At 34.2% G+C, this 24,534-nt stretch overlaps 2 protein-coding genes across 4 annotated transcripts in view; one reads left to right on the top strand and one right to left on the bottom strand.

Annotated features, from left to right (window-relative positions):
* Positions 1–10,652, top strand: part of LOC125673384 (protein eva-1 homolog C-like) — a 49,458-nt gene extending 38,806 nt beyond the window's left edge. For both annotated transcript variants that reach the window (XM_048909957.2, XM_048909958.2), the window contains 3 exons: positions 3,462–3,608; positions 5,992–6,186; positions 7,315–10,652. In XM_048909957.2, the coding sequence (XP_048765914.2) occupies positions 3,462–3,608; positions 5,992–6,186; positions 7,315–7,625 (653 nt within the window). In that variant the 3' untranslated portion in view covers positions 7,626–10,652. The remainder of the gene's footprint in view (positions 1–3,461; positions 3,609–5,991; positions 6,187–7,314) is intronic.
* A 2,185-nt stretch (positions 10,653–12,837) lies between these two features.
* LOC125673386 (cilia- and flagella-associated protein 298-like) lies at positions 12,838–24,532 on the bottom strand. Of its 2 annotated transcripts, none has more exons than XM_048909959.2 (8): positions 24,229–24,532; positions 21,900–22,070; positions 19,721–19,888; positions 19,447–19,514; positions 17,201–17,359; positions 16,027–16,158; positions 13,487–13,582; positions 12,838–13,380 (listed from the first exon to the last, which is right to left on the bottom strand). In XM_048909959.2, exons 2-8 carry the CDS (start codon positions 22,036–22,038, stop codon positions 13,270–13,272), a joined length of 873 nt encoding a protein of 290 aa, XP_048765916.2. In that variant the 5' UTR covers positions 22,039–22,070; positions 24,229–24,532; the 3' UTR covers positions 12,838–13,269. The 2 variants fall into 2 exon arrangements, with proteins under 2 accessions (XP_048765916.2, XP_056014532.1); XM_056158557.1 differs by having other exon boundaries at positions 24,007–24,399.
* Positions 24,533–24,534: the final 2 nt, after the last annotated feature.

Here is a 24,534-nt window from a genome sequence, read left to right as displayed (position 1 = left end):
AATCAAGTGTACGATGATGTGGATGATTAAGGTTTTACTCCTAATAAATCCTAACCCCTTTAAAATTCATAAATACTTCAAGAAATTTATACTCATGAATGATTAAGTAATTTATTCATGTGTGTTTGGTATTAGGTCTATCTAGCAAATCTGTGGTTACATACAAGAATACATTATATGAACAATCTAGATCTGATATAACATGTAAATTGATCCTCAGAACTTTCTGTGTATACTTTTTATAATCAGTCTGCTATGCGCACGTTTCAAATATATTCTCCAGTCAGGAAATTAGTGCCCACTTCTTTGCTGAGGAAGGTTCCTGTAATTCGATTTTGTTTCCATTGATATTCACCCGGTGGTTTTTGTGAATATTTTATAAACAATAAAATGATTCAGAATGCAGATTAGCATACGTGTAGAATATCATGTCCATGTTATCCCTAAAATTGGTAAGTTTTAGTAGCTTTATGGTTATACCGTTTTGTTGGAAACTTGAGGAAAGGGTCCCTCCGCAGTTTGAACTTTTGTGTAGGGATTTTAAAAGATTACCGCACAGTGGGTAGCATATCTCAAACAATTTAAGTGTGACATGACGTGCCAGGTTGTTAGTGTTGACACGCGGTACTTTGAGTATGGTCGTAATAATATGTGCACTATATAACACATTCATGGCAGTAAAAACAAGTACATGCGTTATAAAACTTAACTCCGTGCAACATGTTTTTTCAGAACTTCACGGGATCAATGATATAACTGATAGGGCTTTTTTTGGTGTGTCCTTGTTCTCTTCAATATATTTATTGCATCCACACACTTTGATGGTTGTCAACATCTTTGATATCAGTTCTGAGTGAGCAATCTCTCTTGACCTTCATATATCATAGGAGTGTCACATATCTGTTGTATAAATTCCCAATGATAATTGCATGTCTTTACTTCACTGATAAATATCAAGTAGTCTACAATGTATTGTCATCAACTTATCATGTTTGCATTAATTGCTGATAAGGCAAGAGGCTGGATTTCAATAATCAAGTTTTTTTTAAGAATATCTAATATCTTTGGACAATTTAAAAAAAAAAAAATTAGACTATATCGTAAGCCAATGATCAATACCTGTGTCACTAAATTCTGACCCCAAGCATTTCAGGGTTAATAAAACAGCTGTAATATAACTTGACTATAGATAGGCAGTCAGGCATCAACTTTCATGAATGAAATGGTTTTGATATTGCAGCAGCCAAAATGGAAAAATAACACTGACAACATAGGCAAATTGTATTGAACGACGAATGCATTAAGGGATCAGGGTGTTTAACCAAAGCAAGCCATTTGTGGATGAAATTCCTCTGGAAATCTAATAAAAAGTGCCTTTGATTCAAGAATAAAGGAAATTCTCGAGCTCCTACTGGAGTGATCTTTCATAGATGCATGACAAATCAAAAATGTTTTAAATCAGGTTCTGAATTTGGGGTACACAGATTCTAATATACAAGCATTCTAGCTGAATTGTTTCCTTGAAATCCAATAAATACCTATTTTGTATCTGGTCTCAAGCATTTTATTTGAAACCAATTTATATTAATCTTCTTAAACTCTGATTGTCATTATCATCAAAGGTGTCGGTAGTTCTTTAGATGGGCTTATGGTGGAATTGAGTAATGATTGATATTTGTTTCACATTATGATGTAACACCAGTTTGGAAACTTTGTTTAAAAGCATTTTCAATATCTAGCAACTTAATCATTCTTAAAACACACAGACATTACGCAGAAAAAGTTGAATAACAGCAGGATCAGAACAAATCACTCGCCAGCTTGCAGGTGACTACAAAAGGGAAAGCAAACATTTCATCAAACTTTATAGACATTTAGTGGGGGTGTAGGAAATCCATAGGCGCAGTATTATGTAACACTATGAATTTTGTATTGGTTATGGGTTCATTTTAAAATTGCATGATAAACTGTTTGAATATCAAACTGATTGATGAGGTCCCTTGCCAAGGAACTGTGATCAAGGACAGTACGTTCAGTTAGGAAAGAACTGTAACTCTGAAATGAAACTCATGAATGCTGCTTATCTAAGTCAGGATCAGACAAAACTCATCTCAGCAAATTGACAAAATTTTACTACACTGTACAAGCCAAGCTATAACTCTTTTCATTGCTTCTGATTGGAATTTCATTGATTTGCATTTCTTAAGGATTGGATTATTACTATAAAGGTCACAGTTGATGAATATGGATATTGCTATAATTAAGCTATAATAATGAATATTGATACCTGAATAATTTAAAATTTCACTTGTAAAAATGCAATTTGATTGGTTTTACATTATCAACATTCTTTATATCTATAAATTAAATTTCTGTAAGGTCACAACACATGATATCTAAGGAATGATGTCACAATAAGTTTGGCTCCTCTGTTTCCATTCTTTAATGCTCGGAAAAAAATTTCAGGGAGCACGTAGTGGCTGTCCTGTCTGTCCGTCCGAGCTCATATTTTCTAAACTTTTCATCAGGAATTGATCATAAATATTCCTTAGGACAGGACTTTTGGACCAAGGTCATTTTGGAAATGTCAAGGTCCCTCAAATCATATACCTTATATAAGGAAAAAGTTCCTTATTTCAACAGTTTTTGAAAGGTATTGATCATACACTGCACAAATAAGTGACAGGCAAATGGCTTTCAGACAAAGGTCATTCGTAAAGGTCAAGGTCACTCAGAACATATACCTTATATATGAAAAAAATTCATTTCAACAATATTTCAACAGTTATTGATCTTATGGACCAAGGACTCTCAAGGTCATTTTGGAAAGATCAAGGTCACTCAGAACATACCTTTAATATATGAGGAAAAAGTTCCTTACTTCAACAGTTTTTGAACAGGTATTGATCATATATCACACAAATAAGTAATAAACAAAGAAGGGTTTTCGACAAAGACCTGACTCAAGATGATTTTGTGTGAGTTGTTCGTCACTTGAAGTAGTTCATTGGTTAGATGCAGTTTGGGGAGCATCCATCAGTTTCACTGATATTCTTGTGTTGATATGGCAATGTTGCTCTGCATTGTATGTGGACTTTCTATGGACTGCATGCTCCACGGTTTACAATGTGTGAACTGCCTGAACTTGCTTTCTCTTGTATAAAATGAATAGAAATTACTTTCATCCCTTGGTACAATTTTGATGTACACATGTAAACAGGAACAGGGTGTTTTCTACTTCAACTAAATCAAAAGGCTGCATTAAATGGTGTAAAACAATGTACATATTACCATTGACAGATGTGAGTTAATTAGTGAAACAAATTGCTGTTGTGGGGTTAAAGGCAGTTTCAGAGTCACAAATGAAAATGTGAATATATATGTACAATGGACTGTGCATGCTGTCAATGTTTGCTATCATGTGTATTTTGTGTAATAATTGTGTTCTGTATTTTTTGCAGTACCTAAAAATATATTGAAGCACAACATAAGACATAGGAAGAATAGGAAGAAAAAAGGGCGGACCACAGCAGCCATTGGAAACAACACAGATACAAACATTCCAAAGTTCACCACATCTAAACCAGATTCTGACATGTATCCTAAAGGTAACCGGAAACTTTATACCAGACTAGCACCACATCTAAACCAGATTCTAACATGTATCCTAAAGGTAACCGGAAACTTTATACCAGACTAGCACCACATCTAAACCAGATTCTAACATGTATCCTAAAGGTAACCGGAAACTTTATACCAGACAAGTACCACATCTAAACCAGATTCTGACATGTATCCTAAAGGTAACCGGAAACTTTATACCAGACTAGCACCACACCTAAACCAGATTCTGACATGTATCCTAAAGGTAACCGGAAACTTTATACCAGACAAGCACCACACCTAAACCAGATCCTAACATGTATCCTAAAGGTAACCGGAAACTTTATACCAGACTAGCACCACACCTAAACCAGACTCTGACATGTATCCTATAGGTAACCGGAAACTTTATACGAGACTAGCACCACATCTAAACCAGATTCTGACATGTATCCTAAAGGTAACCGGAAACTTTATACCAGACTAGCACCACACCTAAACCAGACTCTGACATGTATCCTATAGGTAACCGGAAACTTTATACCAGACTAGCACCACATCTAAACCAGATTCTGACATGTATCCTAAAGGTAACCGGAAACTTTATACCAGACTAGCACCACACCTAAACCAGATTCTGACATGTATCCTAAAGGTAACCGGAAACTTTATACCAGACTAGCACCACATCTAAACCAGATTCTGACATGTATCCTAAAGGTAACCGGAAACTTTATACCAGACTAGCACCACACCTAAACAGACTATAAGATATATTAATAAACTATGCTCCCCGACCCAATGACTACTCGAATCTAAAATTGCATATGTTGCCTATCTCCCTACTCACACATGCCTTAAAACATTTAGTGATATATTACCATCACTTTTATATGAAATATATGTATTAAATCTCTGTATACAATTGTGTAATTGTGATGAGAAATAAATTCAGTTCAGTTCAGGAAACTTACACCAGACAAGCACTACATCTAAACTAGACTCTGACATGTATCCTAAAGGTAACTGGAAACTTTATACCAGACTAGCACCACACCTAAACCAGACTCTGACATGTATCCTATAGGTAACCGGAAACTTTATACCAGACAAGCACTACACCTAAACCATACTCTAACATGTATCCTAAAGGTAACTGGAAACTTTATACCAGACTAGCACCACACCTAAACCAGACTCCGACATGTATCCTAAAAGTAACCAGAAACTTTATACCAGACTAGCACCACACCTAAACCAGACTCTGAAATGTACTCAAAGTAACCAGAAAATTGACACCAGACTAGCACCACACTCTAACATGACCTGTAACTTGCATCCTAAAGGAAACCAGAATATTTACACCATATTTTTATGGTAACCAGAAGATTAAAGGTATAACCAGAAAATAAACACTATAAGCTTTGTACCACATATAAAGATACCCAAGAAGGTTTACATTATAATCCTAACTGTAACTACAAAATTTAAAGCAGCTAATGTACCACATCTAAACCTGACTCTGAAACATTATCCTACAGGATAGTTCTATCAACTAGACAAGTACCCTGTCTAAAGTGGACAAGTATTACATATAATTTAAAAAACCAAATCTAACATGAATCCTAAAGGTAGGTAGAAAATTGACCATATACATGTAACTTGGAATTTTATATCAGAACCTGAACCACATTTGGAAATCCAAACCATGATGATAAAAAAAAACCCACCAGATTATGAAATGTTTTATCCCATATAATGAAAAACAACAAAATTATACAAACTTTCATCAACCAAACAGTTAACATGAAAATGACAGTTATGTTATGATGATATTACTGCCCAACATTGACAGATACAAATATTATTAGGGAGCACATTTAACATTACATTTATCGATCACATTTTATCTCGTGATGATACCCATGTCAGATATCAATTTGAATGTATCATTTACGCGTACACTGCACATAGCATATTTTATCAATATTAAAGTGTAGCTTAAGCAAACCAAGGCAGACTTTTATCTCCATGAAATAGTTTGAGTACATGTTAACCAAGTTTTCATGGAATTTTATATTTGATCAACTAAAATACTTTGTAAGTTTTATAAAATTGTAAGTAGATTATTGTTCCTATAAGATCTTGGACATAATACTAACTTTACATGCTTTATATCTTCAGATCAGGAGAGAGAGAAGGAAGACATAAGATCTTGGACATTACTAACTTTACATTTTCATATCTTCAGATCAGGAGAGAGAGAGAAGGAGGACATAAGATCTTGGACAATACTAACTTTATATGCTTTATATCTTCAGATCAGGAGAGAGAGAAGGAAGACATAAGATCTTGGACATTACTAACTTTACATTTTCATATCTTCAGATCAGGAGAGAGAGAAGGAAGACATAACAATCAGCAGCAATGAAGATAAAGACTCCAAGATGGAGGAAAACACCACCGATCATTGTGTGAACTATACTCTAGCGCCACCAGAATCAGTGGTGCCCTCTAGTAGCAGGAAGGGATCAGCAACTGGCCTGGTTGTCGATTGGCTGAATACTTTTAATTTCTTTGATAGTAAGTTTAAAATATAATTTTTTTGTTAATGTTCTTTAGAAAATTTAAACGTTATTTATTTTATGGTGATAAACAAACTAATTTTACAACATGTGTATTAATGTATCTCGTCGGCTCAGATATTGGAGGGAAGGGTGTGGGAGGAAATCAGAGTGTGTGAAGGAAACCCACATATCAGAGTAGGTGGCCATGTTACCCTCTCACATACAACCACTGCTGAGGATCGAACTCGGATCGCAGTAGTGAGAATCGAATGTGTTAATCACTTTGTAACCCAGAAACCTGTTCTACATCCTAGAATCAGCGTACTTTCATAAATGATTACTATACTATGTGCATGTATAGTGTAGCTTAATTTTATGTGTATTGTCATTATTGTTGGGATTTAATGATGTAAATATTGTGTGCTGATATGATCGTGTTCTCTCGATCTGTAGAATTTCACAATAACATTCGTCACAATAAACGCACAGAACTGAGCAGATACGATCGTGTTCTCTCGATCTGTAGAATTTCACAATAACACTCGTCACAATAAATTCACAGAACTGAGCAGATACATGGTACTGTTGACTTCAAATTTGGTTGTAAACTGTTCAGTCCTGGAAAGTGTCGTTGGGAGGGGATCCAGTCAATCGGAATTCCTCAAAATGTCTCGCGCACTCAACATAGATCTCAGATGTAATACGATGGCATCCATGAGTGAATTTGATGCATTGTGAACTATGACATCACAACCTACTGTACGACGTTACGTACGTCATAGCTAGCAATGCATCAAATTCACTCATGGATGCCATCGTATTACATCTGAGATCTATGTTGAGTGTGCAAGACATTCGAGGTGTTCCGATTGGGGATCCAGTTCCACTAATTTCATGAAAAGATATTGCAAATGAAGCACATTAGCTGCAAACGTTCAATCAGAAAGCCTTCAATTTATTTCGTAGATTGATATTTTGCATGGGAAAGTATGGTGGTGTTAGAACAAATTGTTCATGTTATGTACAAAGTGAATTGTCACATTATTGTAATCGCTCATAGTGAAAAGTTTAAGGTAATTCATGCACATACACCATATAAAATCAGGATGGATGGTTATAACTTTTAATTTTTTGTGTTTTTCAGAGAATCGAGAGAAAGCATTGCTGTACATGATATTAGGTATCTGTGTCGGAGTCATCATTTTTCTACTGGTGATCATAATCAGACTTGTGATAATTAACAAACAAAAGAGACGGGCCACTCTGGATGTGACAGACCCCGCCCACAGTAATACACAACCCCCACCCCTGGATAACAGCGCAGAGTCCCCCATGCTGCCGAGGAGTGATTCAATAGACAGAATTGAGGTTGTGAGATTCGAGCCTCGGAGAACAATAGCACGAGCGAGTTTGATAGATAATGGTGATAGAACTTTAAATCATTATTATGGATGACAGCGGTTAATATGCAATAGTTATCTTTTCATTTTAGCGTGAATTGTTAAAGGTTGTTATTACAAGGTGCTAACTGTTGTTTTGTAAGTCTTATCTGCTGATTTTGTTTTTTTATCTGTTGAAAATATTTTTGTAGAAAGCCACCATTTATCTTCTTGTTCTGATATTGAAATGCATTTCAAATGGAATATCAATGGACTGAAAGGACTAGATTTAACACAAAATTAGTTTTACAGCTACTTTCCTCCTTGGTCAAGTTTAATTGAAATGTTACATTGGTAGATTAAAAAAAAGGACAGATTTAGAGATCGTAAATTAATTAGATAGTGCTAAAACCAGTGTAGAATTATTGTATAGGTTATGAATCTTCGAAGGCAGAATTTAGTGTGGTTTAGCTAACCTGAGCTAAAGGAAAATGACGTAACTGCACAGTTAAATAATAGGAGGATCTTCCATTATTCTATTTACAATCTCATTAGTTTATGGAAGACATATTTGTTTTCTACAATGAAATAGGGCACAGAATGATATTTTAACTCACTAGGACTGGAATTCCATGTTGCTGTAGAAATACTATGATTTCTATAAGTTTTAACCCAAGCTCCATTTAGCAATATGAAGGTAAACTTCTAGTCCAGAAAGTTTAGAATGAAAATGTATAAAACAATATCCCCACAGAAGTGCTGCTTTTTTTTTAATATAGTTTGTGTAAATATGTCATTGAAATACATGACATATTATACAACTTTCTTAATATTAAGCTTATTTCATGAAAAAAAGAAGAATATTTTTATACATGACACAAGTGAATCTCCACTTTAGATCTGAAATCATTGAAGGTATACTGTGATAAATATTTTCCTTTACACCAGTATATTACACGAGGCTGTAAAAATAGTCCTTATACTGTCCAAAAAAAAAACAGTGACGCGAATAATTTCGGTGGTGCAGGATATGTGCACTTTTAATGTAGACCATGATTGCGTTCTAGTCAATGTATGTATAAGGTGAGCTTTAATCTCTCTGTATGTATTACATATTATGTACATATGTAATATGTATATGTTGTATATTGTTCTATATTTATAAATTACAAAGCGCTGCATTGCAATATGTACATGACTGTAACATATATTAGGTGCACCGTGTAACCTTCATTTTTAATAAGTATATATACATATATCATGCTTATATTCAGAAACCGTAATATTCATATATTTTTTTGGAATTGTAAATCTTATGTGTATTTAATCTCCAGAATTTTTTTATTTGAATTTTTTAATCATTGTTACCCTAGCTGGTTTACTGCAGAGTGCAGGTCTAAGTTGTATCTAATATGTTAAAACGTCAAGACAAGCTTGTGCATCAATCTGATGATATGAAAAGTTTCAAACTAGATAAATATTGTAGTCTGAGAGTCCATGAAGTCTGAATCGTAAATTGTTCATGTTTGGCTGTGTATTTCCATGTACTTTAATGGATGGATCTATCATGTGTAATGTGAAAGTCTTATAGTACTTTGCTTTTCCAAGCTTTTAAATTCAAAGCATTGTGCTTTATGATGCGAGATGTATCAAAAAACTAGCGAAATTTAACCATTGGCAGAATTATTAGATGTCTTCCCTTTAATTGCTTATTGTGAAAAGGAGTTGATCCATTACGATCTAAAAAGGACTATGGCATATTGAAGCATTGCAGGTATACTGGTAATTTAGGTGTGGGAAGTAATTTAAGGTTATGTAGATTAACTCGCAAAATGGCAACACTGAATGGCAAAATAAAATCCACTCATTTAAACAGGCTTTACCTGTAATATGTTGTGTCCCAATTTCTGACTGCAAACTTATAAACTTTTTGTGTTCTACGGAGTCACGGGTACCATATCATTTTCACTTGAATGTATTTCACATGACCACTTCTCCATCTATATCACATGACTTGTTTCCTTGGCAGCACCTGTAAACATAGTATCATGTTAATATCAATATTGGTAAGGTTATGAATGTTGTTTTTTTTTTTTTTTTTTTGCTTGGAAAATTACTTAATTAAGGTGTACATATCCTAATGCTTGTTTGTGAAATAGTGAAACAATCGAAATAAGGATGCTAGCTTTTAATGGGCTCTACAGTCACCTGCCAACTTGTCCTTTAAATGACACATGAAAAGAAATTTCAAGGGTATTTTTTTTAAACATTGTCATTTCTTTATAGTTTTACTGTTGTATTTTTTTTAATCTAAGAAATGAAGTTTTAGTAAAACTATTTAGATTGTATGTACACACTACCATGTAATTTAAGTTAGCTTCACCTTCATGTGTCTTGTCAATGATTCAAAGTAGAAAAAAACTGCATTTATTTCCAATTAATGTAGTTTAATTTAATTGATAACCAAAGAAAATGTACAAATGTATTTGTTGCCATCTTTTTAAAGATGTCGGACATACATAAACAGAAGTATATATCAACATCACAAAATCTTGCGTTTTCATTACACAGCATTATAAAAATACATAAAAACTGGTTTGCATGACAAAATCTTAATTTCAGCAGTTTCAAAAAAGTGTTACTTTATAGATATATATGATTAATTGTGGATATTGGGGGAAATCATTGTACAATAGGCATACAATAGAGAAAATTTCAAGTATAAGAGTTATTGCCCTTGACAGCATTTTTATTTTAACTTCATTAACATACAAACCTTATCAGTACCAAATCTTTTATTATATTCAGTAAAATTCCTCCAAAAGATATATTTCAATCATGCACAGTCAAATTTTGCAAAATCCTACGGCAACACATGAAGGTAAAGCTACTTTAACATAGCTGTTCAAAAAGTCCTCTGGATTTTAAGCATTGATTTTCATGGAACAAGCCAGGTCTTCTTATCACCTGGCAGAGAGATTGAGAATTGCAGATTATTGTAAGTTATTGTGTGCATGAGTGATTGTGAACTGTTGGAATGAATGACCTAGAATAAAAGTGTATTTCTATATAGTAAAATTTGTCAATAAAATCGTAATGTACATCTGTTTGTTTTGTAGCGGCAAAGAAAAACTGCAGATTTCTTGTTCCATGTGGAAAATTCTGAACCAGAAAATAACTATTTAACTCAGCAACTTGACTCAATCCATCAAAGTATGGAGATCCCCTGCTTTGCTTCTTATAAAAAAATTCCAAGGGTTTTACTAAATGCCTGACATTAGAAAGGTTCCTATATTTCCTTTATCCATTTGTCTCTATGTCCATCAACATTATTTTAGTAGTTTTAAAACTACAGTCTTCATATTCAGTTCATCTGCTGGTGTTGATTGTCTGAGGACTCCTTGCACCTGAACAAGGTCACAACCGCAGGCCTGGTGGTTATAAAACTTTTACCATACTTGTACTCAAACTCAGTCATGTTTGTCCTGAGTACAACTCTGTGCACGCACCTAAACATCTTGAGCATGTACTCCATTTGAGTATGTGAATGATTTTCTAGCCTTCACTTTTGAATATGAGCACGAAAAAAAACTACGGGTACGATTTAGAGCATCGAGTTTGAGTATGAAAGTGTGCACAAAAAAGCTTTATAACCTTCAGGCCAGCACTTGCACATTTTGTGATGTCATGATAATGGGTACTTTTTTTCAAATTACAGACTTTGATTATTTTTGACACATTAATGGTTGATAAACATAGAAAAATACAAATTTATGTAGATATGTAGTACACAAAGTCAAGGTCACAATGAAGTCAAGGTTATTCATATAGAAATAAAGATCCTTGTTATATCATTCTCACTTTTAAAGATCTTTATCCTTTCTGTAATTATCTGGTTACAAGAAGCTGGCTAGTGGGTTTTTTCCCATTCTTATTTGGTGTGTAAAATTCTGGCAATGTGTTTTTATCCTTGATCAATACGGAATTTCCGAGTTCCCCAACAGTTATTTCCCTTTATCGAACTCTTCCATAAGTTATGACGTAAAATATGATGACAGTGGGTACATTTGCTAATTACTATCGTTGTATTATATCTTAAAAGATGATATCCAGAGTTTCTGATACCATCCTATCTCAGGGGAAAGGCAAGTTTAGTGAGTTTTTGAATATTGGATAACAAAATGGCTCAAACAAATATTGTTAATTGCCATTTTTCTTTGATAAAAGGGCCACTCATGTAGAAGAGGAAACGAATAATGATTTAATAGCCAATTTGATGATCTTATTCAAACAAATTATGCTTGATATGGCCAGAATATGCATACCAGTGATTGATATAAACAAAAGTTATGCTTTCATTACATTAATCGTACGTAATCATTTTGTACAGTGCCAGTCTACGATATAATGTATACATTGTGTACCCACCATACGTCATAAAATGCGAAAGAGTTCAACAAAGGGAAATAACTTTTGGGTAACTCGGAACTTGCGTATTCAGAGCATACCCTTCTATCTACCAGATAGCCATTTATCCACTGAGGCATGTAATCTTATGAATCATATACTGGATTTTAAAGAGTATATCTTCCTGCAGATTGTGAGCGAAAAGTGTTTGTAAAATGCTACACTCCAGTCCAGTCATATCCAATATTTGAAAAATTCATGCACATACACATGGCCAGGCCTTCATGCCATAGTTTTGTTTATGAGTTCAAGGTCAACGAAAAATGATATACAAACCAATCTACAATATTGGAGGACATAAAAATGTCATTTGTTATTAATGGTACACCAAGAAAATCATGACATCTACAAATCATTGAAAAAGTCCATGGGACTACAACTACATGGAATGCTTATGTGTTGAGAATATAATAACCAAATGGAATGTGGAAAAATTGAACTCTGCTCCCGATTCCAGCAGTTCATCATCTTCAAGATCACAGCAATTAGCTTCCTATTTAGTTCTCGCTATGTTGGGATATTATGTACAGTTGAACTTCGGTATGTCAAACAATGATATATCAAATACCATCGATATGTCAAAGCGAGTTCGAAATCTCAACTGCATTTTAACCTCAGTATCTCGAACCCTCAGATATCTCTCGAAGTTTTTACTCAGCCGCATCAAGTTTGATATAATGAGGTTTGACTGCAGTTAGCTTGTACTATAACAGCACTACATGAAACTTTCAGTTTAAAAATACATACCAATATGTTGACCTTGACTTCAAAACTAATATTTAGCTTCATTTGATGAAGAAAACCAAATCAATGCCAATACATTGAGTGTAAAATATATTTTATTTTCAATCCACATTTACCATTAAATACTCAGATCTTGAAAATGTATGTGAATAATCCATGAAATTGTATCAGCTTGAATGAACATGAAACAATTCTAATATTCAGGCATGTATCAATACCACACTGACATATACTATAGTATGATACTTCACTCATTCCATCGACAAATAAACCTCATCAACATATGAAACATCATTCACAACTTAAAAAAAAATAAATACTGGGAAAAATATCAAATACGGTTGTGCATCATTCAGTGCATCGTAGAAGTGGAACGGAGTAAATTACCGCCCATTTCGGATGTTTTATGGATGTCAACCCAGAATTCCTCATATGGAGCAGATGCGTTGTTTTGTCTTTATATTAAATACGATTATTTTTATCATGTTGTCTCTATGCAGTGGGTTGTGTTACCGAGGCCCCCACTTGATGTTGTTCATTCCGTGAAACTGACGTTTCAGCTGGTTTGAGTCCGCCCACTGTGAATCTAAGTATGCATCCTCTGATTCTGCCTCCAGTTTCTGCAGAAAAAAATTGTACAATTTATATCATCAGGGAAATAATTTTTACACCCCCACCCTCCTAATTCATCGTTACAGACACCATTGTAAGATGTCTGAATTTTACCGTAAACTCCTCCTGTTTCTTGTAGTAGAAAGCCATCATCTTTTTCTGTTCGTCCTCCGTGACAACAGGTTCTCTTCCTGGGGCACCAAGTCCTCTCTGGTAAAAATAGCATGAAGCATTGTAAAAAACAAAAATAATGTACCCAACAAGGTATAGATAGCATGATCATTGTAGTTTGATGTAGAGGTTACAACATATTCAGAAAACCCTTCCCCATATTGAAGTCTTTGAGTGGGAAATGTAGGAGTTGTTTACTTGTCCTGATTAACCTGCACATAAGTTTGATGACTAAATGAAAAAAGTTCTCGCAAGTTTGGCTGGACACTGTATTTATCCTAGTAAGCCTTGTGACCTATAGACTTAATCATTTATCCTAGAAAGCCCTGTGACCTATTGACTTAATCATATATCCTAGAAAGCCCTGTGACCTATTGACTTAATTATTTATCCTAGAAAGCCTTGTGACCTGTTGACATAATTATTTATCCTAAAGAGCCCTGCGACCTGTTGAATTAATTATTTATCCTAGTACCCTGCGACCTATAGACTTAATTATTTATCCTAGAAACCCCTGTGACCTATTGACTTAATCATTTATCCTAGAAAGACCGGCGACCTATTGACTTAACTGCAAGTCTTCTACTTATAACCACCCAGTCTATGAAGGTTTGATGACAAATGGCTTAACAATACTATAACTATGGGTCACACAGTAGGTATATGCATGGTTGACAGACCTGTGACCTATTGACCCACATACAATGTATTGATAGATGTATGTCATTTATTAGTCATGATGAACCTGCTTATGAAATTTAATAACTATCAGATTAAGGATTATCTGCTTAGCCTAACAACAATTGACATATAAATATGCTTGAAAGACAACATGACCTTTGACTGTTTGACCTGAAAATCAATAGGGGTCATCTACTAATCATTACAAACCTGCCTATGAAGTTGTTGACTATCGGGTAAAGGGTTTTATCCATTAGACATTATCTTGTCTACAGACATACCTAACTAGTGACAGGCGTACAAAGCAACATACTCCACTGAACGGGGATGTATGAAACGGTAATATCCAGCAAGTAGAGCAGAGACCACTTTTGATCGACAAAGGCAATTATTACGACTTCCATTTGCTTCTCAGCCCGATTTAGAAATACCAAATCTTAGTGTCGACAATTCTTGGCCACCTACTCTAGCTGTGATGCAGCTTTGAGTGAGTAGAAATTTCTATTCTACTTAATGAGATTCCTTATATTACACAGGTACTGAATGCGTTGAAATTATACCCCATCAGTCCGGCTGGGCTGGTGACATGAAAAGATAGCTTCAAGCCCTGTATTCTAGCACCTTCGACAATGAAGCAAGAGTGCTAATTTATGGTTATGCTAAAACATGAAAACCTCTACTTATTCATTATTATATACAGAAGAAGCACTAAATCATGATAACGCCAAACAGTACATGTATAGGCTCAGGCTCAGCCATTCTTAAATACGCTACAATAAGTGCACATACAGTATTCGATCTCTGTGTCAAATGGTGAGAGTATGAAATTTCAGATTTTCTACCAATCAAAACTGACTTCAGATGACTCAGTCAGACAGGACCCCTCTGAGAACTTATTCACGTATTCTACATGTACTAGTGCTAATAACACAGAATTCATTAGCGTTCCGGATGATGGAGAGGAGTGATTATGTTCTTTTCCCAGATCTGTATTTCATTCATGTTAAATATGAAAGCATTATGTCAAAAACTTTTCAACTTAATGTGTCATAATGAAAGCAAAGTAAAGTCTAAGACTGAAGGTTTGTTGTGACCTTGACCTTTGGCTCCAAATTATGTAGGTGTCTTTAATAGTTAACTACCTTTGTATAAAATATATAATCTTTATCATGTAACAATGAAAGTTAGCAATTTTTCAACTTATCAAATCACAATGAAAGCATAGTAAAGTTATAAATTGAAAGGACTGCTGTGAATTTGCCCATAACCTTCATGACCCCAAAATCTATAGTTGTCTTCCTTTTATGGTCAACAACCTTTGCATAATATTTACAAGCTTTATATTGAAAACTATACAAGATATTGTGTCACAGCAAAAGTGATAACAAAAAATGTGATTCCTATAGGTCTTTCCCAATTTCGATGCATGGACTTAATTAAAATCTGTAGTCTTTCTCATATGGTCAACTTCTGTATAAAATTTGAAATTGTTACAAAGAAAATTCTTTGAGTTATCGTGTCACAGTATTATACATATTATTTAGACATCCATACTGACACAGTGATATGACCCCAGTTTATAGTTTCTCTCTCTCTCTCTCTCTCTCTCTCTGAAAAGAGTATTTCTGTACAAACTTTGAAAGTATTACAGTAAAAACTCTGAGTTACAACAAAAGTGTTGACAGACAGATGGACAGACAAATGGACAATATAATTCTTATCGGGTTCCCACATTTCATGCCAGGCCCTCTAATAATGCATACATTTAAAAGATTTATACATTTTTGTTTGTGTTGAAGTACCTTTTGAATCTTAGCAACTATTTTTGTCTTCTCATTTTTCCCGATGAAGTCTTTCAGCTGTTTCCCTCTGATCATTTCTTTTCCTGAAAACCATATAGATGCATTCCCTTCATCTAGAACTTCATTGGAAGCCTAAAAAATGAAATACAGAGTACAATTTAAAGTGGAGAAAACTGACATGAGATTTCAATGTTGATGTTTAACATTGTACTGCAGATACACTTTTACAACAATACATAATTTTGAATTTAGGCAAATGTGATCATGTGATAATCTATTTAGATGGCAAAGTCAATTGTGCAAGAAGTATTAAATGCTTCAAAATATATATACCCTCATATTCCATTAACACCCTCAACCCCCCCCCCCCCCCCCCCCCACCCCCCCAAAAGAAATTTGTAGCAACAATCACCCTTTTATTTATATTTTGATTGGTATGATGGGAGATAAGAGGTAGAAATTTGATTGTAAACCTAAAACATGTATTTGCAAATGTAAAGATAAAATACATACTGGGTTAAAAGATGTCATTTTGAAATATGGAAGTCGAAGGGTCAGCGAACAACACTTTGAGACCAAGGAGGTTATCTTGCAACATACACGAAAACAATCTAACTTTATTTTTATTCTACTACGGCCCAGAATTATATAGCCGATCGTTTTCCTATAGAGCTACAAATTAGGTCACTGTGACATCATGACAGTTTCCGAAACAGCCTACATGTTGTCTGCTGACGAAAAAGGTGAGATTGCAGGAATCACTATTTTGAGAGAAATTTCAAGTGGTTTGTTTGATTTTGACAGGTTATGTCAATGCCATGTATTTGTCTGATCTGATCTGAATACACAGTTCATTAGAATCGAAGAGAGTCAACTTGTCTGTGCATCACCATGTCTATTTACACATGTATCGATATGGGAATGCTGACGATTACTTTATTGTTGAATGTCAAATATCCTTCAGTTATAATTTATTTTTGACATACATTGATAATTTTTTATGAGAGTGAGGGTTAGGGTTAAGGACTTAGACTTAGGGGTAGTGATGTAAAATTATCAGTTATTATGTTTATTGTTGTATTCAATACGAAACCACAAAGTGTAAAGGATTGCAGAAAAGCCATACTTTTCTGACAAGACGAATTATTAAGAAACTTTATGCATATTAACCTACCTGAGTACCAGTTAAATCTTCATTGTTTTCTAGTTCCAGTCGGACATTTTCATGTGGGGGCAAGTTCATGGGGTAGACAATCATGACAGCACCACGTAAGATGTCCAGAGCCTCCTTCACCGTGGCTTGTGTCACACAAACATTGGCTGCTACCTTTTTCTGCAAAAGAAAATCAGACAAGCATTTATTACACAAACCTTCTAAAGCTTGACAAAATAAAGAAGTATACAAACTCAGTATCTTTATATATATATATATATATTAATTTATTTATTTATACATTTTCTAAATTTAGGAATGAAAATCAGTATATGCACCCAGGGGTGCATGAGCCGAGTTGCATGGGATACATTGTAAAGCCAGGAATGACGTGGTATATTTATAATTGTGAAGAACTAATTTCAGTTTTAAAATTTTTGAGTTACTGTCCAGAAACCATATTTGTCTGAAGTTTTCAATCTATATTCGGTCACTGTGACCTTGACCTTTGTTCTCCAAAATCAATAGGGGCCTTGCTTTGCTGGTATCCAACAATATATCCAAGTTTCATTTGATTCAAATTAAAAATTTTCGAGTTATCCTCCGGAAACCAAAATCCTTTTGGAATTTTAAATCTATTTTCAGTCACTGTGACCTTGACCTTTGACCTATTTTCTCCAAAGTCAATAGAGGTCTTCCTTACCTGATACATAACAATATCTTCAAGTATCATTTGATTCGGATTAAAACTTTCTGAGTTATCATCCGGAAACCAAATATTTCTGAAATTTTCATTTTATATTCGGTTACTGTGACCTTGACCTTTGACTTTTTTTCTCCAAAACCAATATCGGTTTTCCTTACCTGGTACCCAACAATATATCAAAGTTTCATTTGATTTGGAATTAAACTTTCAGAGTTATCATCCGGAAACCAAATTTTCCTGAAATTTTCATTCTATTTTCGGTCACTGTGACCTTGACCTTTGATCATTTTTCTCCAAAATCAATAAGGGTCTTCCTTACCTGGTACCCAACAATATATCAAAGTTTCATTTGATTAGATTGTAAACTTTTCGAGTTATCATCTGGAAACCAATTGTTGACGCCCAACCGCCCAACCGCCCACCCGCCAACCCGCCCGCATCACCAAACCAATAGCCGAGTTCAACTTCGTTACAACTCGGCTAAAAATGCCTTTGTAATAATCATTATTGTTTCTCACTTTCTCAAAAGCAATACAACATACAATCTTCAATACATTAGTGAGTCCACCTCTCTGTCACAAAACCTTTCATTTCACCGATGTCTTCACAAATAAGAGGTTTGACTCCTCCCCCACCCCTAGGGAAAAATTTCTGGATCTGTGCATGCTTTTGGTAAATAAAAGAGATATCACAAATCCTTCATGTTCCCAAAACTCTCCCTACTGCATTCTAAGTATAGGATATTACTATGAGGAATAAGAGGCCTGAGGGTCACACTGCTCACCTGACCATTTGCATTTCCATGCAAAACATTAAAGGGTCATGGAGACTAGTTTTGATTGGTTGAAATTGACAGTTAATTGTCATAGAATAAACATCTATAATAAATAAGTGGATTGAAAATATCTTTACACAGGATACACTTTGTGTTTACATAAATCCGCCTCTCAAAATTGAGTCTGTAAACAAGATCTGGAGTCAAATGACTGTAAACAAACACTTGTCATTAATTTGACAAACTGTACTCATATTGTTCCTGAAGAGAAGATTTGTAAAGAATTGTCTGATATATTCCTAAGCTCTCAATGTGACCAAACCCTGGTTTCGGGGATCAAGATTTGAACAGACTTGAATCTTCATTACATATCAAAGCTTCTATGGCTTTTTTCGTCCAGTGGTTCTTGAGAAGAAGACTACAAAATAAACTAAACTTTTTTTTTCACTATTTCTTCTCCCTTTGGATGGGTGTGTGGTCATTCATTTCTACAAAAATTCAATCCCCTTCACCCAGGATGCTTTATACTAAGTTTAGTTGAAATTGGACCTGTGATTCTTGAAAAATCAAAAATGTGAAAAGTTTACAGACAACACTGAACAGATGAACCATGTACAAATTTTGATCAGAGGTTAAATTACCTATCTAGATTATGATTATCTAAAAACAAAATCAATGCATATACATTGAAAACAAGTATACAAATCTATTGACATGAACACAAATGATTCCACATTTCAAATTTTAAAAAGAATTTAAGTAAACAGTTCAAAGTTTCATTCTTACCTTTGAAATCATATCTTTTGCTTCATTTGCTGTTTTCTTCATCATTTCAGCCATTTTTTCATTTGGTGCTAAACATTAAAAATATCTTCAAAATTACCATTGAATATTGAATATCACTGCCAATACATGTAATGTTTATATGGTTATAAGCAATGGGTATCAAAACGAACCTAAATTACCCAAGTTATCTCTTATCAAAATTAACATTTTAAACTTCTATCAATTAACTAAGAATGAAATAATTTCTAAAATGTTTGCCATAAATGCAATTTACCTTGGCCATTGCGTCGACCAATGGGATCTTTGTTTTCTTTTACACCACCCTGCGGAGCACATTTCTCTGCCCATTCATCTTTCAGTTTCAACTCCTCCACTTGCTCATCAGTGAGACCTTGCATGTTAGGTGGCAGGGTGATTCCATGATTAGCCAGCTCATCCATTTCTAAAATACAAAACCCCAATATCATTTAATGTGATAATAATATCTCTCCACTTTATATATTACAGAGGGATTTCAAAATCCTATAAACATTACACTTGTCATCTTTTACTAATGTACATAGCTTTGGTTTCAGTCAAATATTTGATATTTTCTTAGATATTTCAAAAACTTTGTTTGTTTTTTTGGTATGTGCAGAAAAAACAACACAACCAAACTAAATCACTATTTTGTGGCTGATCTTACACTTGTGCACCTTTTTGATTGATGTCAAATCAATGAATAGATAAACAAAAAATGATCATATTACTCAGCAATAAACAAAATCATACATTTATTTCACTTACCACACATAATGATACAGTATACAGAGCCCCCCCCCCCCCCTCCCACACACACACACACTCTACTCATTTTACTTTTGTTTATTTCATCCTCATCAAATGTGTGCAAATTCAAAACTGACTGAATTTAAATTTCCTTATTCTTCAGACTTCGGAAGTAGCACAATCTGGCTTTGAGTGAATTTTATACCAAAATTTCCTTTTCTTTGTATTTGGTCAAAAATATCACAGGACAAAAATTTCCATTTATACATAGTACTTGGGAAAACAAGCAAAAATTGAGATGTGAACCACAAAATCTTCTGTAAAGTAAAATTACTGTAAGAAGTAGTTATCTACATTTTGAAAAAAAAATATCATAGTAATACATTTCTGTTTAAAGGGCTGTCAATCTCCCTAAATTGAGTCTGACAAAAGGAAAATAAGCTAAACTTTCCCAATTACTCTTCTAGGAGTTCCTAACTTTGAGACAAGCAAAAATTCAGAAATGAACCACAAAATCTTCTGTAAAGAAAAAATACTACATGGAGCTGAGTTATCTCAACATGGTAATAAATGTCTGCGAATTTCTCTAAATCGGGTCTGATAAAAGCAAAATAAGCAAAACTTTCCCACTTACCAGTCTAAAAATTTACAATTTTGAGTATGGTTGAAATGATATGTCCCCTTTACAATACGATACATATTGCAATACTTATGCCACGATTCAATATGATACAATTTACAGAAGAAATCAATAATAACACTAAAGAAAAAATAATTACCGAGATTCAAAAATCAAAATTTTAAAAGCAAATTGTTTACAAACGGTAAGATGCATGTTGGCTCTATAGTTTAAACTGATAAAGTTCATTATTATTTTCATCAACCTATAAGGAAAACAACAAGTACAGACCGAGCCTGATGTAAATTACTAAATCCCTTTGTAATAAATGTATCAAACCGAAAATCGAGGCAATAAATCAATCATTGAATCAAACGTTTATATTGAACAGTATCGATATTTCGGTGAATCGTTTTAGCCCTAATTTTGAGACAATGTAAGTTAGATGAATTTCTCAAATGATCACCTATTGTCAAAATACAGAAAACTACAGAGATTTCTACACTACACTTCATGTACATGTACTTTGATGGTGATGACAGAGAACTGAATGAATGTAACTGAGTGAGGTTCTATGTACGTTGATCATTAAATCTAAAAACAGAAAACCTCTTTTAATTGAAACAAAACCTTGTGAGATGTTGTATGTTGAATAAAAAATCCCAGTCTGAACAAAATATTCTGATAATTTTCCAAATCTAATGGGATCAGGACCCTGTCCTAAAGTCCATATTGACAGCATTGGTTTGGGAGCAGACATCTTATTTGAAATGCAGAAATTTTCATGTTTAAACTTGGTAGTCCACATGAAATCTTTTTCAGCATATGCAAAAATGTTAATCGTTCCAAATGCTATGAAAAATGTTTAATATTAAGACTGTCAATGCACATCATAGTTACTTGAAATGAAAATTGAATCTTGTGAATGCATTGTCTAGGCTCTTTACTGCATGACAATTTAAACATATTTTATTGAGAAATTCAATAGGATTGGACAACAGGCATAGCCTATGTAGGCCCTCTCCCAACTGCATGACAATGTACCTGAAGTCAGATTTGAAATTACCTGCACAAATTCTCTGCACTTTGAGTCGTCCATTGTGGATGGCACAGACATCATTCAACAGATCATCGATAGGTTGTTCTACTGTGGTGTCATATAGAAACTGGCTCTCATCTCCCTTTTTGATGTGTAACTTCACCATTGTTATTTTTTTTTACTGTAGTTTCAAATGATCTGCAAAAAGTTCTTGATATTTTCATATCCAGACAAATACAAGTAAAAAGCTCTTTGCAGACTTTATTCCATCATTTGTCATTTCATTATTTTACAGAAAAACCACTCAGTTTAAAACTTCAACAAAAGAATTTGAACATATCATGCTTTCATTTTAGTATGTTGAGTCCCAAGACAAGAATACAGATTAGGTCAGAGACCTTGAACATTTCTTTTTTACATCCGTTAACAGCTGGTTTCAAGCTATTTGAGGAGAAATATGCAATATATTTTAAATGCCCTAGAGAAACATTTTACAATGAGTTAAGTCAAATAACTCATGGATGATTATTGAGGAGGGACCTTACCAGTTCCAAGCATTAGCTGCCATATACTCAGCGAGATTTGGCAAGGCTGGACATTTGGACAGACGCCTCTTCTGAATCTCAGACTTTGTGCGACACTGGTCTGAGATTCAGAAGAGGTGTCAGTCCAAATATCCAGCCACGACAAATCTTGCTGAGATTAAAGTGAATCTGTGGATTTCTAACATTACATCTGATTTACAAATTGCAGTGTTTGATTTCCTTTGAGATGGTGTCCATGATTTTCAAAATAATAGAGGGGAGTTTAAAGCAAAGTATAGAAAACTGATGAAAAATTAAACCATACCAATCGAACTAGAAAAGTTTGGTGAAAATGGTGTAGATTCAAATACAAGCACGAGGATATGTATTTCTCCACTTTGAGTCTCATGTGCCAAGTTCATGTCATTTTGAGATGTTACATAAAATCCATAAAAGCATGTAAAACATATTTTCATCATAATTATATAATCACTCCTTGATTAACACGATTGTACCATGTCTCCTATGTTTGTAAATTTGCTAAACATCGACGCTGGTTATGACATCACAATGAACTGTTTGCATCAATTGCATTTATTTTCCTTGTTTAATAGGTGGATCAAATGTCTAAAGTCTTGTAAGAAGGTGTTACCATGCTTTGATAGAGCTCTGTCCTCACACATTAGGTGCTAACTTCAGGATATATTTTGTCCTGCTATGGATATATATATATATATAATATGTTTTACGGCATGACCGTGTTTGAGGGCGAAGCAAAAAAGTTTTGGCATTAGTATCTATATCCAAAACAGGACAAAACTAACCCGAAGTTAGCACGAGGACAGAGCTGTATCAAAGCATCCTAATTTTGGACATTTGATCCGCCTATATATTGAAGGCGGGAAATATAACGCAATCGATGTAAACAGTACATTGTGACGTCATATTCAGCGTCGTTATTTAGCAAATTTACAAACATAGCGTTTGAACCACAACAAAAAACATGGCGGTAATCGTGGAGTAATTATATATGATTAAGAAAATAAGATTTACATGCTTTTACAGATTTTATGTAACATCTCAGAACGACGTGAACTAGGGTAAACAAGATTCAAAATGGAGGAATACATGTCCACGCGCTAATATTCGAATCGACGCCATTTGGTACCAAACTTTTCAAGTTCCATAGGTATGGTTTAATTTTTCATTGTTTTCCTATATTTTCCTTTTAAACATGTATATACGTGTTACCTATAGGGAGAGCTCCACTCTCACGGCCCTTCGGGCCGTGAGAGGGCTTTGTCCTCTACTAATGCCAACACTTTTGCTTCACCCTCAAAGGCAGTCACCTGAATTTCTGTCAATAAATTGCTGATGAATAAAGCCAAAGATCGAAAAATCCTATCCCCTCTATATATATAAATACACTGTATTCATATATAGAGGGGGTATGATTTTTTGATCATTGGCTTTAATGGGCGACTTATTGACAGAAATTCAGGTGCCTGTGCCGTAAGATATAGTATAATCCGAGATTCCATGTCACAATATAAAAGCGGGGGCAAGAATCTCGGATTAAAATGTACAATGTGTGCATACAAGTAAAATACCTTTTGAATTTGATGGAGTGAAATCGACCTACTATCCATCATCAATTTCAGAAATTGAAGTAAAATCCAGAGCATTCAGTAAACCTAACAAATTGGAACACAGGAGTCGGCAATTTCATAGACGTAGATTTTTCTGGACTTACTGATTACCAATAAAATTGTCGACTCCTGTGACTCTCAGACCAGAAGTATTGTAGAACAATTTTGTAAAATATCACAAACCTTTGAAATCATCAATACCTGCTACAAATACAGATTATTATTCAAACACGAGATATCCAGAACATTCAGTAAACTGAACAAATCGAAACAAGTGCTTTAACCGGAAGTAACATTGATAAACAATTCGACACCGCGGGGAATGTTATTTGGTTGTCATGGCGTATAAAATAAATACTTGCTTTATGACAGATAAAATTATTTACTTGGTATATTTAAGTGTTTATCAAATCACATAATGTGCAATTTGTTTACAATAAACAGAGTCATATTTTTTTCTCTCGAACAATCTGTCGACCAATCATCTTC

This window comes from Ostrea edulis, chromosome 3 (genome assembly GCF_947568905.1).
Source record: "Ostrea edulis chromosome 3, xbOstEdul1.1, whole genome shotgun sequence".
NCBI lineage: Eukaryota > Metazoa > Mollusca > Bivalvia > Ostreida > Ostreidae > Ostrea > Ostrea edulis.
The sequence above is the reverse complement of the archived record's forward strand: the minus strand, read 5'-3'. Positions and strand labels throughout refer to the sequence as shown.